This window comes from Eriocheir sinensis, chromosome 64, assembly GCF_024679095.1.
Source record: "Eriocheir sinensis breed Jianghai 21 chromosome 64, ASM2467909v1, whole genome shotgun sequence".
Lineage (NCBI taxonomy): Eukaryota > Metazoa > Arthropoda > Malacostraca > Decapoda > Varunidae > Eriocheir > Eriocheir sinensis.
The window spans coordinates 5,411,600-5,434,636 of record NC_066572.1 but is presented as its reverse complement, the minus strand read 5'-3'; the positions used below and the strand labels follow the sequence as shown (position 1 = coordinate 5,434,636).

The window sequence follows — 23,037 nt, the reverse complement described above, 5'->3', positions numbered from 1 at the left end:
TTTTTATAGTATTGCCTTCCCAGCAAATCTTAAGTGGCGGCTCTGACGTAGACAGCCCGCTAGACCCTGTTGTCACGTCTCCAACTGACCTCGCACACCGTACCTCTCTCTCTCTCTCTCTCTCTCTCTCTCTCTCTCTCTCTGTGTGTGTGTGTGTGTGTGTGTGTGTGCGAAAGAGAGAAAAGTGGGGGTGTACTCTCATTCGGGGAGTATGGTGCACGACAATGCATAATAATAATTGATTGATTGATAGTTTATTGTTGCAGGTAAACAACAAGGGAGAAGGGAGGAACATGCCATCCCAACCCCCAGGCAGGACAGAGTGTGATTATACAACTATTAATACATGTGTAGGTAGCAAGACTCTGCCCCTTGGGTGGTGTGGAAATAAGGTCAAAGTGTAGTATTTTGGTGTTCTCAGCGAGCACTCGATCCTTCCCCACTGCCTGGCCATCCCCAGCGGCACCTCACCATTCACCTGCATGACTCACACAGACTTTGCTTGACGGTCCTGGCATTCCATATACAGGTACAGTCTCCATATTTTATCATAATTATGCCGTATGGCTGACATTGACGGCAGATGGCAGACACACACTAAAAAATGGCAGAAATGCGATAATTAAAGCAGGCAGGGCAACTGGCAACTGCGGTGTGTTGGGTTGAGAAGAGCGTGACAACGCCGCGGCGGCAACGCTGCCAAGTGTTGTACAAATTTCTTTGTATTCACTCACAGATAGAGAATCAATCCTAAAAAACATATTTGTTTTAATACTACTATACATTTCAGCGGCGGACAAACGCTGTTTTTCGCAAATATCTCCTAAACGAGTCGTTGGATCAGTATGATATATCAGCACACTACAATTAACATCCGGACCTAATTTATGGCTAACATCCCATATTACTATATGTGTTATGTGAGGAGTTTACTCGTGAAAAATAACACAATCCCGACGCGTCATGTTGACGCATTCGAAGGAAAGTGTGCCCCCCCCCCCCCCCAACACCCTCCCAAACTATTCCTAACCACAACTACTTCTCCCCCTTCTCGCCCTCATCTCCTAAACGAATCATTGGATCAGTATGATATTTCAGCACACTACCTATAACACCCGGACCTAATTTATGGCTGATATACCATATTGCAATATGTGTTTTGTTAGGAGTTTACTAGGGGCAAAGGGACAACATTGTTGCTAATGGATGCGCCTCGGCAGTCAATGAGTTATACCCTGCCTCTGCTTAAGTCATAGCCTCGAGCTGGGGAAGGGGGATGGCGTGAGTAGAGGGGTGAAGAGGGAAACGAGGAGGGGGATACTGCGATATTGGGGTAGGGAAGGAGTGGTCTGAGGGTTGTTCGGGGCGTTGGTGGAGGGGTTAGACGAGTACCCCACACTCGTCCGATTCTGTACACCTTAGATATGATGACTGGATTAGGCTTAATATCAGTCAGTAGACTCCTAACATAACACATATTGCAATATGGTATATCAGCCATAAATTAGGTCCGGGTGTTAAAGGTAGTGTGCTCCTGAAATATCATACTGATCCAACGATTCGTTTAGGAGATATTTGCGAAAAACAGCGTTTGTCCGCCGCTGAAATGTATAGTAGAGTGAGAGAGAAAGAGAGAGAGAGAGAGAAGGGTGTGAGAGGCACGGTACGCGAGGTCAGGTGGAGACCTAGCACCAGTGTCTAGCGGCTGTCTACGTCAGAGCCGCCACTTAAGATTTGCCGGACTTATAGTACTCCTGAGAGAGAGAGAGAGAGAGAGAGAACAGAGAGAGAGAGAGAGAGAGAGAGAGAGAGAGAGAGAGAGAGAGAGAGAGAGAGAGAGAACTTCTATTTTGAGAGAGAGAGAGAAATAATGAGAGAACACCCCAGAGAGAGAGAGAGAACACCCCAGAGAGAGAGAACACCCCAGAGAGAGAGAGAGAGACACCCCAGAGAGAGAGAGAACCCCCAGAGAGAGAGAGAGAACACCCAGAGAGAGAGAGAGAGAACACCCCAGAGAGAGAGAGAACACCCCAGAGAGAGAGAGAGAGAACCCCCAGAGAGAGAGAGAGAACACCCCAGAGATAGAGGGAGAGAACCCCCCAGAGAGAGAGAGAGAGACACCCCCAGAGAGAGAGAGAGAGAGAGAGAGAGAGAGAGAGAGAGAGAGAGAGAACACCCCAGAGAGAGAGGGAGAGAACACCCCAGAGAGAGAGAGAGAGAGAGAACCCCCCAGAGAGAGAGGGAGAGAACACCCCAGAGAGAGAGAGAGAGAGAGAGAGAGAGAGAGAGAGAGAGAGAGAGAGAGAACACCCCAGAGAGAGAGAGAGAGAGAGAGAGAGAGAGAGAACACCCCAGAGAGAGAGAGAGAGAGAGAGAGAAGTTGGTTGGCGAGGGTGGAGTGTTTCATTTTAGACTCACTGGCCCGCACCGCAATTTGAAAGAAACTAACCTAAGTAACCTAACCTAGCGTAACCTTCCCTAACGGCTCGCCCCCTGCTCTCACATCTCATCTCTGCATGCTGAATAAATATAAACTAACCTAACTTAAGGGAACCGTCGGTAGATTTCTATTTTCAAAACTATTGAACAAAAAAATTTACTCGCATGTCTTTTAGACCTGAATGATGTGAGGATAATACAGAAGTTTCAAAGGATTTTGATGAATAAAAAAAAAATACATATGAAAAAAATGTTTTTACAATTTAGAAAATTTTCAATTCCATTCAGTTACTCACATACTTAGGATAAATTTTTACATAGATATAAAACTTGCAAGTGTTGAAACAAAAATAAAGAGCCAGATTTTTCAGTTTCTTTTATTTTTTTATTTTTTATTTTTTTCACTCATGTTTAATCCGGTACCAGCGACGGGCCAAATTTGTGACTTTACCGTGTAGAAGCGACGGGCCAAATTTGTGACTTTACTGTGTAGCAACGACGGGCCAAATTTGTGACTTTACTGTGTAGCAACGACGGGCCAAATTTGTGACTTTACTGTGTAGCAGCGACGGGCCAAATTTGTGACTTTACTGTGTAGCAACGACGGGCCAAATTTGTGACTTTACTGTGTAGCAACGACGGGCCAAATTTGTGACTTTACCGTGTAGCAACGACGGGCCAAATTTGTGACTTTACCGTGTAGCAACGACGGGCCAAATTTGTGACTTTACCGTGTAGCAACGACGGGCCAAATTTGTGACTTTACCGTGTAGCAACGACTGGCCAAATTTGTGACTTTACCGTGTAGCAACGACAGGCCAAATTTGTGACTTTACTGTGTAGCAGTGACGGGCCAAATTTGTGACTTTACTGTGTAGCAGTGATGGGCCAAATTTGTGACTTTACTGTGTAGCAGTGATGGGCCAAATTTGTGACTTTACCGTAGCAGTGACGGGCCAAATTTGTGACTTTACTGTGTAGCAGTGATGGGCCAAATTTGTGACTTTACTGTGTAGCAGTGATGGGCCAAATTTGTGACTTTACTGTGTAGCAGTGATGGGCCAAATTTGTGACTTTACTGTGTAGCAGTGATGGGCCAAATTTGTGACTTTACCGTAGGAGTGACGGGCCAAATTTGTGACTTTACTGTGTAGCAGTGATGGGCCAAATTTGTGACTTTACTGTGTAGCAGTGATGGGCCAAATTTGTGACTTTACTGTGTAGCAGTGGTGGGCCAAATTTGTGACTTTACTGTGTAGCAACGACGGGCCAAATTTGTGACTTTACCGTGTAGCAACGACGGGCCAAATTTGTGACTTTACCGTGTAGCAACGACAGGCCAAATTTGTGACTTTACTGTGTAGCAACGACAGGCCAAATTTGTGACTTTATCGTGTAGCAGTGACGGGCCAAATTTGTGACTTTACCGTGTAGCAACGACGGGCCAAATTTGTGACTTTACCGTGTAGCAACGACGGGCCAAATTTGTGACTTTACCGTGTAGCAACGACAGGCCAAATTTGTGACTTTACCATGTAGCAACGACGGGCCAAATTTGTGACTTTACAGTGTAGCAACGACGGGCCAAATTTGTGACTTTACCGTGTAGCAGTGACGGGCCAAATTTGTGGCTTTACAGTGTAGCAGCGATGGGCCAAATTTGTGGCTTTACCGTGTAGCATCGACGGGCCAAATTTGTGGCTTTACTGTGTAGCAGCGACGGGCCAAATTTGTGGCTTTACCGTGTACCAGCTACGGGCCAAATTTGTGGCTTTACTGTGTACCAGCGACGGGCCAAATTTGTGGCTTTACCGTGTAGCACTGACGGGCCAGATTTGTGGGTTTACCGTGTACACGCGACGGGCCAATTTTTGTGACTTTACCGTGTAGCAGTGACGGGCCAAATTTGTGGCTTTACTGTGTAGCAGCAACAGGCCAAATTTGTGGCTTTACCATGTACCAGTGACGGGCCAAATTTGTGGCTTTACCGTGTAGCAGTGACGGGCCAAATTTGTGGCTTTACCATGTACCAGTGATGGGCAAAATTTGTGGCCTTACCGTGTACGAATGACGGGCCAAATTTGTGGCTTTACCGTGTACACGCGACGGGCCAAATTTTTGCCATGTTATAAACCCCCCAAAATAGATGATACATAAACTGTCCACAAATGCGTTGATATATATTATGAAATGGTTTGCATGAGTGATGATTTTTTCTCATTTCTCTTGCTTAGAGGTGCAGCTACCGGGTTAAATCTAATTTCCCGTGGTGCCGGACACTGGGGGTTTTACTGTGTAGAAAATTTGAAGTAGAGTTGTTGTAGTTTTATGGCCCACTGTGCTCACCTTGACTCCCCATGGTTCCCGGGTACTGGGGCTGCTACTGTGTGTGTGGAAAATGTTGAGTAGAATCATTGCAGTATTACGGTCCACTGTGCTCACCTTTATCACGATGGTGGTTTGCTTTAAGCCATCAGTTAACCCCTTGACTGTGGATTTCCTACAAGAAGACACCACCAAGCTACAGGAGTGGAACAAAAAGTGACTGATACAATTCAATAAAGAAAAATGTAAAGTCATGCACCTTTGCAGTGGATATCCAGCATACTAATACCACATGGGAAACACTCCACTATCCACCACAGAGGCAGAGAAAGACATGGGAGTACATGTTTTCAGGCTACCAGTGAAGGTCAAATCCATGCCAATCACAGCGGACGGGTTAATTACTGAGTCATTTCATGAAGGTTTCCACTTGTATATTGCATCAGAATGTATTACCACCATAGCAAATTAGCACGTGTAGGGAGGTGGTGGCTGAGTTGACAGAGTGACGGCGCCGCGTTCAGGAGGACGCGAGTTCAATCCCCGCCCGGTGCCACCAAGCTGGGATTTTTCAGCCTCTGCCGAGTGGCTTAAAACTACCCACATGCTGTCCAGAAGACCACCTATCAACCCAGACTCTAGATTCTTGGATCAAAGATGAGCTCCGGAGGGCAGCATGAGCCAATGCAAGATGGCGCCACTATAAACACTCGCCTGCACCAGAACAGGCTGGGCCGACCATCAGCCCCGGGAAGAAGCCTTCGGCCATTCATCAGGCCCCACCGGGAAGAAGCCTACCGGTGCAGTAGGCCGCGATGTAAAAAAAACACTTAAGCATTGTTTCGGGACACCTAAATTGACGTACAGATAATAAATTGTAAGGAGAAATTTTCCTTTGTTAAAAGCTTTATTTAACCCGTCCGCTGCGATTAACACTGATTCCACTTTCCCTGGTAACCTATGCTCCCAGGTCTTTCTCTGCCTCTGTGGTGGATAGTGGAGTGTTTCCCATGTGGTATTGGTGTGCTGGATATCCCCTCCCAAGGTGCAGGACTTTACATTTTTCCTCATTGAATTGTAGCAGCCACATTTTTTTTTTTTTTTTTTTTTTTTTACGTCGTGGCCTATTGCGCCGGTAGGCTTCTTCCCGGTGGGGCCTGATGATTGGCCGAAGGCTTCTTCCCGGTGGGGCCTGATGATTGGCCGAAGGCTTCTTCCCGGTGGGGCCTGATGATTGGCCGAAGGCTTCTTCCCGGTGGGGCCTGATGATTGGCCGAAGGCTTCTTCCTGGTGGGGCCTGATGATTGGCCGAAGGCTTCTTCCCGGTGGGGCCTGATGATTGGCCAAAGGCTTCTTCCCGGTGGGGCCTGATGATTGGCCAAAGGCTTCTTCCCGGTGGGGCCTGATGATTGGCCGAAGGCTTCTTCCCGGTGGGGCCTGATGGTCGGCCCAGCCCGTTCTGGCGCAGGCGAGTGTTTATAGTGGCGCCATCTTGCATTGGCTCATGCTGCCCCCCGGAGCTCATCTTTAATCCTAGAATCTAGAGTCTGGGTTGATAGGTGGTCTTCTGGACAGCATGTGGGTAGTTTTAAGCCACTTGATGGAGGCTGAAAAATCCCAGCTTGGTGGCACCGGGCGGGGATTGAACTCACGTCCTCCTGAACGCGGCGCCGTCACTCTGTCGACTCAGCCACCGCCTCCATTCCTGTAGCTTGGTGATGTCTTCTTGTAGGAAATCTGCAGTCAAGGGGTCAAACATCAGTTACTGTAGTGTGCGACATTTCCACCTATAGTCTGTTCACTTAAGTCCGACCCAAGCTGCCAACATAAACCTAAGCGTGTTTGCAAGCCGAGTGCTGATTGGCTACTGCTATGGCTTCCAAGTTTTCTTTAACCTCTGTTTGTGTTTATCTCACGCAGCACTTTCTGCTCTTCTGCACTGTGCTTACGAACACGCTTAGGTTTATGTTGTCAGCTTGGGGCAGACTTAACCCTTTCCTTGCCGGTGCGGACGCAACTATCCCCTCAGGCACAGTCGGGCAGCCCAATGGGGGGTCTCTTTTAACCTCTGTATCTCAGAAACTATTCATCACAGCTAAAAACCAAAAACACCATTGGAAAGAGGAGGTCCAGATCTATAGGAGTCGGTTATGTATGCCTCTCTTGCGAACGTACATGCACGTTCAGGGTGTTGAGTGTTAACACTTACGTCGGTGCGTGCGGGATGATCAGCCGTATTGAGGGAACTGCAGACATCTTTTCTTCAGAGTCTGGCAAGGGAGTTTTGCCAGCTGCAATATTTACAACTATTTGGTCATAGAATCAGTCAGGTGATGGGTGAAGCTATGCAAAAATGCCGCTATATTGGGCAAGAACATCCACCAGTTACTCGTCCATAGATTTGCCGCGCTGGGCTGATGTGATTTTCCACCAAATTTGGTGGAGAATCCACTCAATTGGCAATCCTGTGTTGTGAGAATTAGTGTTGGAACACTCTCGTACGCGGGAGATTTGAGCGCGGGTGGAGCTCGCAGCGAGGGTTTAGCACCACCAGCAAATACGCCTAACACTCGCTGTGAGCGTTTAGCAATGAAAGGGTTAAGTGAGCAGATTATAGTACAGCTACAGACAGGGATATTGATTCACCTGACTATGAAACTGTGATTCAGGAACTCAACACCTCCTTGTCCCACAGCAAGTGTCCTCTCCTCTTCCCCTCTCTTCTCCTCCCCCCTCCCCTCTCTCCACTCTCCTACCCCTTGAGACTTGCAGTGCAGAAGGAGGCTACCACATCACTGCCAGCATAGAGTAAGGTGCAGGAGGAAGCAGGTATACATTACAAGAGGTCTCGCCAAGACTCGTGAATCAGTGGTAAGGAAGCTCTCTGTGTCTTGGTGCAGATCCCGCCCCAGCTGCTGGACACCATTCAGTTCCCGAGGAGTACATGGGAGCCCTGAATCACAATGATGGCGGTAGACATCCGGAAGTGCTTCAAGCTGATCTTTGAGGACGACACGTTTAGGCAGGTGGATCTCTTCAACCCTAGTGAGTATTTTTATGTATTTACTTATTTATGTGTCTTGTGTTTCACCTGTGGCACTGGTAGGCTTTCTTGGTGGGGCCTGGTGGTTAGCCCCAGTCTTTTATGGTGCAGGCAAGTGTTTATAGTGGTGCCTTCTTGCCTGACTCGTGATGCCCCTTGGAGCTCATCTTTGATCCTCTTTTTGGGGGAAGCTAGAATCCAGGTTGATAGGTGGTCTTCAGGACAGCATGTGGGTAGTCTGAGGCCACTCGGCGATGACTGAAAAGTGTCAGCCTCCACCTCCTCGGCAGCAAGGGTCTCCAAGAGCTTGATCACACAAACCATCACCATCACTGTCAGCCATTACTAGTCTGCCGCAGAACAAAGACCTTTCCCAAAGCTCTCCACCCCTCTCTGTTAGTGCACACCATTCTACTCTGGCAAATGCTCTCATCTTGTCTCCAGCTGGCCCTCTGCCTGCCCTGGCTCATCTTAATGTCTCTGGGTTGGCACTGTTATCAAAGGTATCATACCAATGCCCAAGAAATGTTAAGAGAAGTCAGTCCAACAAAAGACCAAGAGGAGAGATGAGATGAGAGCATTGGCCAGGCCGGGACAGAGAACACTGTGGCAGATCTTAGCAGCCTCCTGCCTGAGCTGCTTCCATTGCTGTGAGGAAGGTGTGAAGGGCAGGATAAACTACTCTCTGGAAGGTCAAAAGGGAGTTTATAAATTGCCTGGAGTCTACAGGGTGGATAAAGAATGGAAGGGTATTAACCCGGTAGCAGTGACGGCTCAAATTTGTGGCTTTACCATGTAGCAGTGATGGGCCAAATTTGTGGCTTTACCATGTAGCAGCGACGGGACAAATTTGTGGCTTTACCGTGTAGCAGCGACGGGACAAATTTGTGGCTTTACCGTGTAGCAGCGACGGGACAAATTTGTGGCTTTACCGTGTAGCAGTGACGGCTCAAATTTGTGGCTTTACCGTGTAGCAGTGACGGGACAAATTTGTGGCTTTACCGTGTAGCAGCGACGGGACAAATTTGTGGCTTTACCGTGTAGCAGTGATGGGCCAAATTTGTGGCTTTACCATGTAGCAGTGACGGGCCAAATTTGTGGCTTTACCGTGTAGCAGTGATGGGCCAAATTTGTGGCTTTACCATGTAGCAGTGACGGCTCAAATTTGTGGCTTTACCGTGTAGCAGTGATGGGCCAAATTTGTGGCTTTACCATGTAGCAGTGACGGGCCAAATTTGTGGCTTTACCGTGTAGCAGCGACGGGACAAATTTGTGGCTTTACCGTGTAGCAGCGACGGGACAAATTTGTGGCTTTACCGTGTAGCAGTGACGGCTCAAATTTGTGGCTTTACCGTGTAGCAGCGAATGGACAAATTTGTGGCTTTACCGTGTAGCAGCGACAGGACAAATTTGTGGCTTTACCGTGTAGCAGCGACAGGCCAAATTTGTGGCTTTACCGTGTAGCAGCGACAGGACACATTTGTGGCTTTACCATGTAGCAGCTACGGACAAATTTGTGGCTTTACCGTAACAGTGACAGGACAAATTTGTGGCTTTACCGTGTAGCAGCGACGGGACAAATTTGTGGCTTTACCGTGTAGCAGTGACGGCTCAAATTTGTGGCTTTACCGTGTAGCAGCGACGGGACAAATTTGTGCCATGATATAAACCCTCCAAAATAGATGATGCATAATCTGATCACAAATGCTTCGATATATATTATGAAATGGTTTGTGTGAGGGTGATTTTTTCTCATTTTTCTCGCTTAGAGGGACCATTAAGAAACATGATCCCTGCTGCTACCGGGTTAAGGCTGTCAGTCAGTCTTCTGGGGCTGAAAGCTGCATAAGAAACTCACACAGTTCATACAACATCTTGCAGTACAGTTTACTTGGTGTGTGTTCTTATCTATTTTGTTTAGAACATAAGGAGTCTGCAAGAGGCTGGTTGGCCTACACAAGACAGCTCCTGTAAGCCTAACCCCACGTAACCTCACTATCCATAAATGTATCCAACCTCTTCCTAAATGTATCTGTGTGGCTAAGTAAAGGCAACCCAGGTGTATGTTAGCGGGCTCTTTTTTTTGTACTTTTTTGTTGCCCTTGAGCCGTGTCCTTTGATGTAAAAAAACCTTCCCATGGGTGTCATACTATAGTTGTGCCTTCATCAACAATGCCGTCGCTGTTGGCACCGTAATCCCACTGCTACAGTTTGTATTGTGTCGCCGGGTGTAAGTTCTGTAATATTTCACTGCTGTTTGTTTCAGAGCCTAAGAGGAGCAGGAGATTCTTCGCACTGATCTATGACTTCTTGGTGTTCACGGACAGCGTGTTCAAGGAAGTGGAGGAGCGGGAAGAAAAGGTAATGTGGAGACCTCGTTATTTTGCAAAGCCGTACAGAGTTAGAGCAGAGAGCACAACAAAGTGTAGGATAAGGTTAGGGGAGGAGCTATTGTAGGAGGTGACTTAGGTGACATATTTAGGGCCAGTTGTATGTTAGCATGGTAGGTGATGTGAGGGAAAGAGCAGTGAAGGGCAGACAGGTGGTGGCACCTCAGTCACCTCTTCACTGAGACTGTTGCCAGTGCTTCCTGCCAGGCCAGTTTCTTTACTCTCAGGGTGGCTGCTGTGTGTACAGATGTGGAAGGATTCTTATGGGGAACTTTCATATGGATTGGACATACAATTTATGAGAGAATGCAAAGAAAATAAACTATTTGAAAACTATTAATGTGATAGGCTCACTTAATTTCAGTCAGTTATATTGACAGAAGTATACATACCATTAGGTTGATGGTTTTCATTAAAGAACATTTTGAATCTTCTTTATATTTTGAGGTTCAGAATTGTGTTTGTTTTTGACATAAACATTCATGACGGGCTGCTCCAAGGGCCATGCAGGTGGGCGGCAGCGCTGTGCCACCCTCCCCTCGCTGCGGGGGACTGGCTGCCTCCATTTGTTCCTTTTAGGGGCTGTGAGGCAAAGTACTAACATACATTATTTTAGTAATCCAGATAATTTTGTACGAAAATATAGTTGAGGAGAAACCATTGCTCATCTTGCTCTATTAAGGCAGTGTCATACTGGCCGTTTTCCTCCAACCATTGGGTGTGCGGGCAACCATGGTTGCTTGTACACTCAACTGGGAGGCTGGGAGGTTTGGGATATGAGCAACCGTGCAGCTGTGTGTAAACAATGGTAGTGGCTGAGGAGCAGAAGAAGTAGTGGAGATGGCCCACCAAGAGAATGGTGGAGTGGATTGGCAGCGGCTTTGTCTACGCGATAGAGAACTCCCCGTGCTGTGGGACCACACACATGAAAACTCCGCCAAAGAGAATTAAAAAAGATGTGAATGGTTCATGCTTGCTGCTGCTCCTCCCTCACTCTGGTGTCTTGCTTGGATATGAGTGGGGCACCATTTCCAATAGTTAACAAAACTCTTCCTTCTCCATTCATACGCCTCCGTGGTCTAGTGGTCAGCGTGCCTGGCTACTACTCTGCGGGCTTGGGTTCAAATCCCGGCCCGGGCAGTCAGCGTGCAGCTCACCCAGCTGTTCATCCTCCCCCTCGGGCTGGTGGATAAATGGGTACCTGGGGACACCTGGGGAAGGTAAACTGTGGTAACCTGGATGTCACACTGGCCCTGTGTACCGGGGTGACGGGCTCCCTCCCACCACAGACTCAAGGGCCACAGTGAGGGAGATGAGCACTGAGGCCATGCGCAGCTGTAGCTTGTGCCCCCGACCTCACCTTTACCTTCCTTTCTCCATTCGACAAAAATTGTAGAATGACTCAGTTTTCACAGCACAGTTCTCTGACGAGGCTTGGGTAAACACTCCTCTTCCCATCTTTGAAGCCATGATTGTACCCACGGCCACTTCTTCCTTCCTCTCAACCCTTTCCGTCCGTGACGCAGACGTCACGGCTGCGTCACTGTATGGAAAGGGTCAAGAGGAAATGGAAGAGGATTAATCCTCTTCTAAACCTCTCAATCCTCCTCTAAATTCCTCTTAATCCTCTTCCATTTCCTCTTAAGAGGTTTAGAAAAGGATTAAGAGGAAATGTACGAGGATTAAGGGGTTTAGAAGGGTCTAACCTTTCCATACGGTGTCGGCGTCGCTGGAGTGAAGGGTTAACTGTAGCAACAAGTCCATAATTTGGGTGACAGCAGCACAAGCTGCAGCAGCCATTACTTTTGCAGTCGGCGCCACATGGATACAGACCGACTGGTTTGTTTACGTTGTGGATATGGGCAGCCGACCTTGGCCGTGTGATGCACACCCAGAAAAGTTGGAGTTACCGGTTGCTTCTACCGTCAACACAGTTGGAGGAAAAGAGCCCAGTGTGACACCGCCTTTACCTGCAAAGCAAAACTGCTCTGCTACAAACCTGGCAGCCTCAATTTCTGCTGCCAGTGATGTGTGTGTGAGCATTCTAGGGTTTGATTGAGCCCATGTATTGACTGTGTCAAGTTGGTGTTTGGTAAAAAATAAATGCAGAATACATGTTGGTGCTTGGTGAACCGGAAACACTCGTCTGCGAGATTGGGAAGCTGTTTGGAAGACAACCTGCACCAGTACTGTGTTTTGCAGTCTGTCTGTGTCTGCTGGTGACACAGTGCTCACTGCAGAAAATGAAAGTGACTTACCATCTTTGGTCAGTGTTTTTGATAGTGTCTGTAAAAGGAGAAAGCTGAAAGTAAATGTCAACAAAAGTAAAGTGATGGTTTGTGAGCGAAGTAGAAGTGAGGTTGTAGATTTTGTATGCCCATATAGAGCGGGAATTGAATGTGAAAAAGAATGCAAAATAATTTTGAATGGTGAAGAAATGGAGGAGGTCAATGAGTTTAAGTACCTTGGATCAGTTCTGTGCAAGCATGGTGGTATGGAGGGAGAGATAAGAGAAAGGGCATTGCAAGGAAGAAGGGTGGCAGGGTCTTTGGGACGAATCATGAATGGCAGAAGTGTGAGCATGGAGGTAAAGAGGGATTTGAGAAATACAATAATAGTACCAACCCTCACATATGCAAGTGAAACGTGGGCCTGGAATGAAAGTCAGAGGTCTAGAGTGCAGGCAGTGGAAATGAGTTATTTGAGGAGTGCTTGTGGTGTGAGTAGAATGGATGGAATGAGTAATGAGAGTGTGTACGAGCGTTTTGGAATGTGTCACGGGGGTGAAGGGAAGAAGTGTGGAGTGGTGGAAGAAGTGAAGCCACAGACTTTAAAGTGGTTTGGCCACATGGAGCGAATGGAGGAGAGTAAGATGACCAAAAGGTGTATGTGAGTGAGATAGAGGGAGAGAATGCTAGAGGACGACCTCCAGTGAAATGGAGAGATAGGGTGCAAGAGTACGTTAGGGAGAGGGGGGAAAGATCTTTGAGGGACTTTGAGCAGGCAAGGAGGGAGTGTCTGGATAGAGAAAGTTGGAAGCTCTTCTGGTGTGGCCATCCCCTGGTGGGAGCTCCTAGGAGCAGGCGTCGATGAAATGATGATGATCTGTCTGCAGTCACACACGTTTACGGTAGACGAGATACAAGTTTTTGTAGGAATGGAATCCACGATGGGTTGATGGAAACCCAACCCCTTCATAGGCAAGCTTTCACATGAAGTATTGCCTTTTTCTGTCCATTCATTACTTCCCTTTGTGTGTGTTCTGTTCTCCACACTGTTAACTGACTGGCCTTCCCCTTGCCAGGTGGGTGCCCTCGCTGAGCAGCGGGACAAGATGAGGGCCAAGCTACACAAGATGAAGCAGCAGATCCATGAGAGGAGGATGGAGAACGAAAAGAATCAGCTGGCGAAGGAAGAGGTAGGACTGAGTCAAAGCCTTTCCCCACATTTACTTCTAGCATATTGCACGCTGCCGCCCTCACTGAACACACCCACCGGCCACTAGAGGGCAGGTGTGTGCGTAGTTACGTAGTTGTATTTACACAGTTGTACACGAGGCTACACAAGGATACGAGGAAACTACAAGGAGCCAGCTGGTCTACACTTGGCAGCCCCTGAGGATGGGTTATTCTCCAAAGCCCTTCCCATCCATAGCTACATTTGATCTTCATTTAACCCTTTCAGCGCTATGTTGTCGCAGCGATGCTGAGCGGTCCGTGTTGGTGGAGCTAAATCACCCGCGAGAATTGATCTGTGTTGAATCTCCCGCTCACAATATACGTCCCAACACTATTCCACACTCCACTGTAACTTTAGTCTGAATGGTTCATGTCTTATAGTGGGTCGTCCTTGCCCGCACCACCACCTACACAACCACACCCTCACACAACAAACAGCTGCATGCCGCGTGTCACCAGAACAGGGTGCATTGCGTCTTGCCTAGTTGGCTGTCACAACCTCCAAGTGACAGGGAGAATAACATACTAAACTATACATAATATTATAGGGACAGTGGTATTGGTATGCTGGATTTCCCCTCCCAAGGTGCATGACTTTACATTTTTCTTTTTTGAATTGTAGCAGCCACTTGTTGCTCCACTCCTGTAACGGTGATGTCTTCTGGTAGGAAATACGCATCCAGGGCTGAAACTTAAGAAATAAATCCCAGACTTTTCACGGTTTCTCTTGGTAATGCAGTGATTTCAGGGTCGAAGGTCAGAGCTCACCCACACCCAGCTCCCTTTCACAGTTAGAGCGGTCAAGAACTGTTATTTAACGTGTAACTGCTTAGAGGGTTATTTATACCACACTTAGAGGTTGGATTTGTTTGTGTTGAGCTGCACCATCCTTTTGTTGGTCCACTTGACAAGCCATTTCGTTGATGTACAAGATAGTTAGTAGATGACTCAGGACTAACCTCTGTGGGATGCCACTAGTAATGCAAGTCCAGTATAGTTTATCCCCATCTAGTCACTAAGTCTAATCTAGTCACCTTGATCCTTATCCTGTATCCCAAGGCCTTCTAGGTTACTTAAGTCTTTGGTGAGTCACTTTGTCAAATGCTTTACTAATATCAAGGTATGATATCATAATTTTGTTTTGTTTTAGTGTTGTTAAGGAAGCCAAGTTTCTTGACATATTTTACACATCTAAACTTTGTCAATTTGTATTTGTCTGTGTGTGTGTGTGTGTGTGTGTGTGTGTGTGTGTGTGTGTGTGTTTATTACCTAGTTGTATTTATCTTGTTCTGAAATACAGGAAAAGAGCCGCACTAGGCTCGTGCTGTCCCGTCTCCATAACACTTATTATCCAGTTTGGCTTTAAATTCATGAATCGTTTTTGCACACACAGTCTCCTTGTCAAGTCCGTTCCATGTTGTTGTGCTTCTGTATGGAAAACTGTATTTCTTGATGTCTCTCCTACAGTCGCTCTTCTTCAATTTCTTACCATTGCCTCTTGTCACACTTCTGTCACGTACCACTAGGTCTTCCCTGTCCAATTTCTTCAGTCCCTCTTGTATCCTGTACAGTGCTATTAGGTCCCCTCTCTCTCTTCTGCTCTCCAGTGTTGTTGGTCACAATTTCTCGAGTCTTTCTTCATAAGTATGTTCTCTCAGAGTTTCCGGTAATTTAGTCGCTGCTCTTTGTATTCTTTCCAACTTTCTAATTTCTTTCTTCAATCTAGGTGACCACACTAATGCTGCATATTCCAGTCGTGGACGTATCATCGATGTCATTAGTTTCTTCACCATTTCTTCATCTAAATACATAAATGCTGCTTTTATGTTTCTATGAAGATTGTACAGCATGTGCAGAAAGTGCTGTCGTCAAGGCGCCGCCGACAATTCTTTTCGCGTTAAGTGAAAGAGGCTCACAACTACCTTCCCGGGATCACAAGATGTTCTGACGCCTTTGCATCACTAACTGGCAACCCTCTACGCTCTCCGGGGAGCAGGCGCCAGTGTTGACAGTCACCGACAGTAGCTGCTCAGCTGCCATTTAGAGAGGTTGTACAATCGTCTGGCGTGCCAGACGAAGGCTAATGGCGCTGTCATTTTGCTTCCTTCCACCCTCTCAGTACGTCTAAAATGACTACACGCAGGGACAAACGGATTGAGGTGTTCACTTGATATAAGGCTGGTCATGATCTCCCATTTATTTCCTGTCAAACTGGTGTTGCTGAGAACAACACAGCGGCTGGTGCAGCGTTTGAAGGACGTCGGAGAGGCTACTGCACTGGCACCCCTTATCAAGTGTGGCAGGCCTCGTAAGACTAATTCTACGACCCGTGCACTTATCTCTAGGCAGGCTGCTAAGGAACCAAGGCTGACAGCACGAGGAATCAAAGAAAAGAACCCACAGTTACTGGAACATGTATCTGTAAGGAGCGTACAGCAGCTGCTGCACGATGACCTCAGCCACAAATGTTACCGTACCCGCAAGAAGCCCCTGTTAACTGCACAGCAAAGGGAGAAGAGAGTAAAATTTTGCAAGAACTACCTAGCCTGGAGTGAGGAGGAATGGAAGACAGTGCTGTGGAGTGATGAAGCAACCTTCACCGTGACCGGGACACCGTCATCACGAGTGTACCGCAAGCCAGGCACCGCCCCCTTGGACCCCAAGCACACGTCAAAGTTTGTGAAGCACCCAGCTTCACTCATGGTGGGGCTGTTTCACCTACTATGGAGTTGGTGAATTAGTTATTCTTCCTGCTAATGTTAGGGTAAACCAACACAACTATTTGGAGCTATTAAGTGATGTCCTGTGCGATTCATTCGAAAAAACAAAGGCAAGAATATTTGTGCAGGATTCTGCTCCTGCACATGTAGCAAAATCTGTGAAGCAGTGGTTGACTGATTGTGACATTCCCTTCATCAGTGACTGGCCTGGAAATAGCCCAGATATTAACCCAATAGAAAACTTATGGGGATACATGAAGAGACACCTGCATGGTATGGACACGTCATCGGTGCCGAAACTTGAGGCTGCAATCAAGCAACTGTGGGCCAGTTTTTCACTCACCCACCTGCAAAACCTTGCAACCAGTCTCCCCAAACGTCTTGAGGATATTGTAAAAAGGAAGGGCAATGCAAATAAATACTAACTGGTCCAATGATACGTATTTGTTTGTCCACCATTCTCCCAGAAAGTCATAATCAGCGTTTTATTTAGGCGGCGACAACACTTTCCGCGCATACTGTATGTTTCCCCAGTTATCCGGTCTATATGTTTTCCAAAGGATAACTTGTCTGTTATGATCACTCCCAGATCTTTTCTTCAGTTTTTCTCATGATTCTTTCATTACTCAGAGAGTAGTTCCCCGATATTTGTCTACTGCTCTTACCAAACTCCATCACGCTACACTTCTCTGTGTTGAATGTCATTTCCCATTTGCGTGACCATTCGCTTATTATATCAAGATCTTGGCCCAGGGCTACACAGTCTTCTTCATGAGCCACCCTCCTCATTATTTTAGCATCATCAGCAAACATATTCATATAGCTTGTCACCCCTTCTGTCATGCCATTAATATAAATTACAAACATAATCGGAGCCAGCACTGATCCTTGGGGGACTCCACTGGTCACTTCCATCCAGCTTGATTTATTATTCCTGATTACTGTTCTCATTTCTCTCCTCGTCAAAAAGTCCACAATCCAATCCAATATTGAACCACCCAGACCTCCAACATGATTAAGTTTACATATTAATCGCTTGTGTGGTACTTTATCAAACGCCTTCTTTAAGTCCAGATACACACAATCTGCCCAACCGTCCCTTTCCTGTATTATATCAATTACTCTTGAATAGAAGCTGATCAGATTACTTACACAAGACCGTCCTCCTCTGAATCCGAATTGGCTATTTGTTAATATACTGTTTTCTTCTAAATACTCCACCCATCTGTTTTGTGTGTGTGCATCAGTGTGTGTGTGTGTGTGTGTGTGTGTGTGTGTGTGTGTGCATCAGTGTGTGTGTGTGTGTGTGTGTGTGTGTGTGTGTGTGTGTGTGTGTGTGTGTGTGTGTGTGTGTGTGTGTGTGTGTGTGTGTGTGTGTGTGTGTGTGTTTCCTCTTCTTCACCCAACCAGTATCATAACAAACTACATTTCCGGTCCAGCAGTACTGCCTTTCATTACCCATTGGCCTCCTGCTCCTCTGATGCCTGAGTACTACAACCTGACCCTTTCCTGCAGGACATGAGGAGAGTTGAAGCCAAGACGGAGGAGCTGCAGAGGTGCCAGGAGGAGAAGCTAGCTCTGAAGGCCCAGCTTGATGCACTGGGACTCTCTCTGGCCAAGCTGGACATAGCCATAAAGGACACTGAGCTCAGGACCATGGAGGTTTGTCTGAGGGAATCTTGTCTTGTCACCGAGCGAGGATATCAGAACCACGAGCGAGTCTTCTGTAATCACATATGAGTCTTATAATCACATTCTTCTAGAGTCACAAGTGAGTTCTGTAATAACTAATGAGTTTTATAATTGGGAATGACTTCTATAGTGCCCTTGAGCTGCCTCCTGTGCTGTAAGAAAAACAATGGATTGACACACTTACCGATGTCGTAGACCCACACTTATTTTGGGCTGGCGTGGACTTTAGAGTAACTTGCATGTGTGTTTTCTTTAAGGTTGTATCAGTGACATCTCAAGCAATGGACGTCTTTCTCTTTTGATTTTGCAGCGCCCTTGTCCTTAAGCCGCGAATTTTGATAAATCAACCGCTTTGGTGCGAATCGCCCTAACTCCCTTATTTCTGGGGCTTCAGAAAAGTTATTGGTATCACTTGACGGCAAAATGCAAGGGCTATATTTCATAATCAGCAACTGGGCTAAAAAAATTGACTCAAAAGGGTCAAAAATCTAATAAATTCACAAAAAACAAAAAAAAAAAAAGTATTTTTGAGTTCCCAACCTTGAAACCCACTCATTTTTTGAGAATTTCAAAAAAGTTATTTAACAAATGATTTAGCCCTGCCAATGTGCTTTCCAAAATGGTGAACGTTTCCCTGCTCCCAGTAGTTTGGTCGCTAGAGCTCCAAACGTAAACCTTGATCCACACCCACCATCACCACCCTGTTGATGCGTCACTGGTCGCCACCGCCGGCTTGATCCTCGTTATACCGGCGGTACTAGGCACGCATCCAGCACCCCGTCACCTTACTGCACCCACACCTCACTGCCACCTGTCGTCCTCGTCCATGTAGCTATCCAGTCTACTCTTAAAACAAACTATCGTCCCTGCACTAACTATGTGATTGCTGAGTCTGTTCCATTCCCCCACCACCCTATTACTAAACCAATGCTTGCCTATATCTCTCCTAAATCTATACTTTTCTAATTTAAATCCATTACTGCGAGTTCTATCCTGCTGGCTAATTCTCAGAACTTTACTTATATCGCCTTTGTTGTAACCCTTGACCCATTTGAATACTTCTATCAGATCTCCCCGCACTCTTCGTCTCTCTAGTGAATGTAAGTTTAGATGTTTCAGCCTATTTTGATATGGGAGGTTCCTCAGCCCCTGAATCATCTTGGTCATCCTCCTCTGAACTGATTCTAGCAAATTGATGTCCATTCTGTAGAGGCAGCTCCTTTGACCCTAAGCTCCCGTGTATCTAACCCCACCTAATATCGCTGTCCATGAATTTATCTAGTCTATTTTTGAATGTGACAATTGTATTGGCACTCACCACGTGACTGCTAAGCCTATTCCACTCATCCACCACCCTGTTTGTAAACCAATTTTTGCCTGTGTCCCTGTTGAATCTGAATTTATCCAGTTTAAACCCATTACTTCGTGTCCTACCCGGTTCTCTTATCAACAAAACCTTATGAATGTCTCCCTTATTAAAGCCCTTCATCCATTTATAAACCTTGATCATGTCTCCACGCACCCTTCGCCTTTCTAGAGAATGCAAGTTTAACTGTTTGAGTCTTTCCTCGTATGGCAAGTTTCTCAACCCCTGAATCATCTTAGTCATCCTCCTCTGCACCGATTCTAACATTTTGATATCCATTCTATAGTAAGGTGACCAGAACTGAACTGCATAGTCAAGATGAGGTCTAACTAATGCTAAATATAGTCTGAGGAAGACTTCAGGCTTCTGTTGCTTACGCTCCTTGAAATAAATCCCAGTACCCTATTTGCTCGATTTCTAGCTTGAATGCATTGTGCCCTTGGACGGAGATCAGAGCTCACTAAGACCCCTAAATCCCTCTCGTGCCCAGACCTGCTTATGAGAGTGTCATTTAAGCAATAGTTATGTGAAGGGTTGTTCCTACCTACACTCAGAATACTGCACTTCCCTACATTGAACTCCATCTGCCATTTATCCGCCCAGTCATACAATCTGTTGAGTTCACCCTGGAGAATACTAGCGTCCTGATCCGACTCAATTACTCTACCGATCTTGGTATCATCTGCAAATTTACTAACATCACTACTAATTCCTGTATCTAAGTCATTGATATAAATAACAAACAAAAGTGGACCTAATACCGAACCTTGTGGGACCCCACTCGTAACACATCCCCAGTCAGATCTTTTACCATTGATTTGCACTCTTTGCTTCCTATTGCTAAGCCACGCCTTGACCCAGTTCAAAACTTTACCCTCTACTCCGTGATGGCAAATGAAAGCTCTTTTAATACAGATTAATAATCAGAAAAGAAAAATTGGAAAACATTAAATAAATAAAAAAGTTATAAGCAAAAAAACTAAGGTGTGTCCATTATTGGTTCATCTAGAACACCATGTATATCAGTGGAGGTGTCAAGACTACGCTCAGCATGCACACAACGAACAGAAACTGAAGGAAGACCATCAAAATAGATCATCTGAGGGAACATAATTGCTCTGCAGACGCCATGATGCGTAGACAGGAACTGTAGGCTATTTTTAGCACAGAGTCGTGGTATTACCAGGGTAAGGGACAAAATAGGTGCCAGTTAGTCAGTTAGCATCAACAGACATAGTTACGCGAGCCCTTTAGATTCCAGATAGCTTCTTGCTCTCCGGCACTGCATGGTGTCATGCTCGTTGCCCGCGCCTGAAAGAACTATATGACGCCAGCGGCATCATCGTTATTAAGGGCTTAAACTTAAGATTTAACTGGAAACTTCATATCTCCTCTAGCTAAATCAGCTTCCTCGAGGTTGGGCGTTCTGTATCGTCTCCACCAATATTTTCATTCTGACTGCTAACTTCATGCCCCCCCTCCCATGGCCCAGCTACACTTATCCCTATTTCATCCAAATTCCTCATGCAAGAGTTAATGAGCATCTTCATTCTTTCATTTGCTGATAAACTGGAACAGCCTTCCATTGTCTGTGTTTCATCCTGTCTGTGACTTGTACTCTTTCAAGAGGAGAGTATCAAGACACCAGCCATACTTGACATTTTCTGGCCCCTCATTCTTTTCCTTTTACTGGAGCAGTGCCCAGCAGGCTTTTGTTGTTGTTCTTTGCCCTTGAGCAGCCTCCCATGCTGTACACAAGAAAATGGATTTCTCTTTTTAACCCGGTAGCAGCGGGGATCATGTTTCTTAATGGTCCCTCTAAGCGAGAAAAATGAGAAAAAATCACCCTCACACAAACCATTTCATAATATATATCAAAGCATTTGTGATCAGATTATGTATCATTATTTTTGGGGTTTATATCATGGCACAAATTTGTCCCGTCGCTGCTACCGGGTTAATTGCACCTTGTTGGTTGTGGTTCTGAAGGTTCCAGTGAGTTGTGGCACTGTTCTGTGTTTGTGTCATGCATGTGCCTCCTGTATTATCCACAGTATTAGACTATTAACGAGAATACTGCAGACTGTACCACCAGTGATCTTACTTCACTATGAGACAGACACACCTCCCACCTTCCTGTCCCACCATCTCTTTGTCATGTGAACCACTCACTTCTTGCTACCACTTTCTCCCTTTTTTCCCGGTGATCTGTGTGTCTGTCTGCCTTGTGGGAACTTCCTCCAAGGGGTTGGCCACAGAGAAAATGTCTCCAGCTCTGTCAACTCTCTCCCTCCATTACTTGTCCATTGATCCATTGCACCCTTGATGTCCTCTCCATATACACACTTGACAAAGTCATCCTCTTTCAGTCACACCAGGCATCTCAACCATCTCAGAATGCCTTGCTTCACCCATCAACCACTCAATTTACCATAAGCCAGAAATTTGTCCCCAAGGCATGATGTCCCTTGTTCACCAGGCTGGCAGTGAGAAGCAGAGGCTGGAGGGCCTTGTGATCCAGGCCAGCGAGGAACAGGAGATCAAGAAGAGGGACGAGAAGTTGGCAGTGCTCAAGGAGGACAACCAGAAGAAGAAGGATCATCTGGCCCAGCTGCAGCAGAGAGCCAGCTTCATCAATACAACCAAGGAGAAACTGGACAAGCTCATAGCAATGCTGCAAGAGATCCAGCAGGAAAAGTCAAAGGAGAAGTAAGTGAGGTCTATATTTACAATTGTTTGTTTCATTTGCTTTGTTTTCAGATTTCCCTTCTCTGCCAGAATGGGAAGAATGGAGTCGTCCTTCTCTTTTTCTTTGATCGCCTCCCTGGATTGAGGTCGATGGCATTTATGAACCTTCTCCAGGTAGTTGTGTCCATTGCATTGCCCTTTGCTGCTCTCATTCCTTGTACCTCCCTCTGAAGTCCTTGCCTCTGCTGTGCTCTGCCCAGCCATCCTCTTCCCTCAACAGCTGCTTCCTGCCCCTTGTTGTAGCCTCCTTGTCTCCTCTCACCACAACAAACTCATTCAGAATCAGAGTAAAAACCATTAAACTAATAGTCATTCACTCATGGCTTCCAGACTTTTACTCCTAGTTGTTTATGCAGGGGAGGGGGAGGGAAAAGAGGCAGAAAAGGTTATGAAAATGAACCTCCCTAATGTCCTTGCAGTCAGGGAGAAGAATTGTGTTTATAAATTCAGAATAAATTTCAGAATCTACATGATGAGGATGAAGGATGTACAGAGGAAGCAAATGGTATGCTGACTAAACTATACTGGAAGCAGCACTAGAAATAGGAACACTATGACCTGCCCAGGCAAGACTGTTAGAGGCTTAGACAGAGCTATGGTGCAGAGCTGGCTGGCTGCAGCAGGTCACTCCTGGGACTGGCTCAGACAGACAACCAGGATGGATTGGATGATGGAATATGATGGAGCTTTAACATGTACTTCATACTCTAACATATTTCAAACTAATGTATAGTGAATATAAAGCTGCATATTCATATAATTACAGAAGACCCCCGCCGTTCACGGGTATTTGGTTCCGCGAGATTCCCGTGATCCGTGAATCCGCGATCGACGGGACTATAATCAAATATCAAAT

General features: G+C 46.2%; 1 protein-coding gene across 1 annotated transcript in view; it reads left to right on the top strand.

Annotated features, from left to right (window-relative positions):
- LOC126987331 (caldesmon-like) overlaps positions 1 to 23,037 on the top strand; it is a 62,959-nt gene that overhangs the window by 27,023 nt on the left and 12,899 nt on the right. The window contains exons 5-7 of the mRNA XM_050844301.1: positions 13,502 to 13,615; positions 17,891 to 18,037; positions 21,913 to 22,142. Of these exons, the coding sequence (XP_050700258.1) occupies positions 13,502 to 13,615; positions 17,891 to 18,037; positions 21,913 to 22,142 (491 nt within the window). The remainder of the gene's footprint in view (positions 1 to 13,501; positions 13,616 to 17,890; positions 18,038 to 21,912; positions 22,143 to 23,037) is intronic.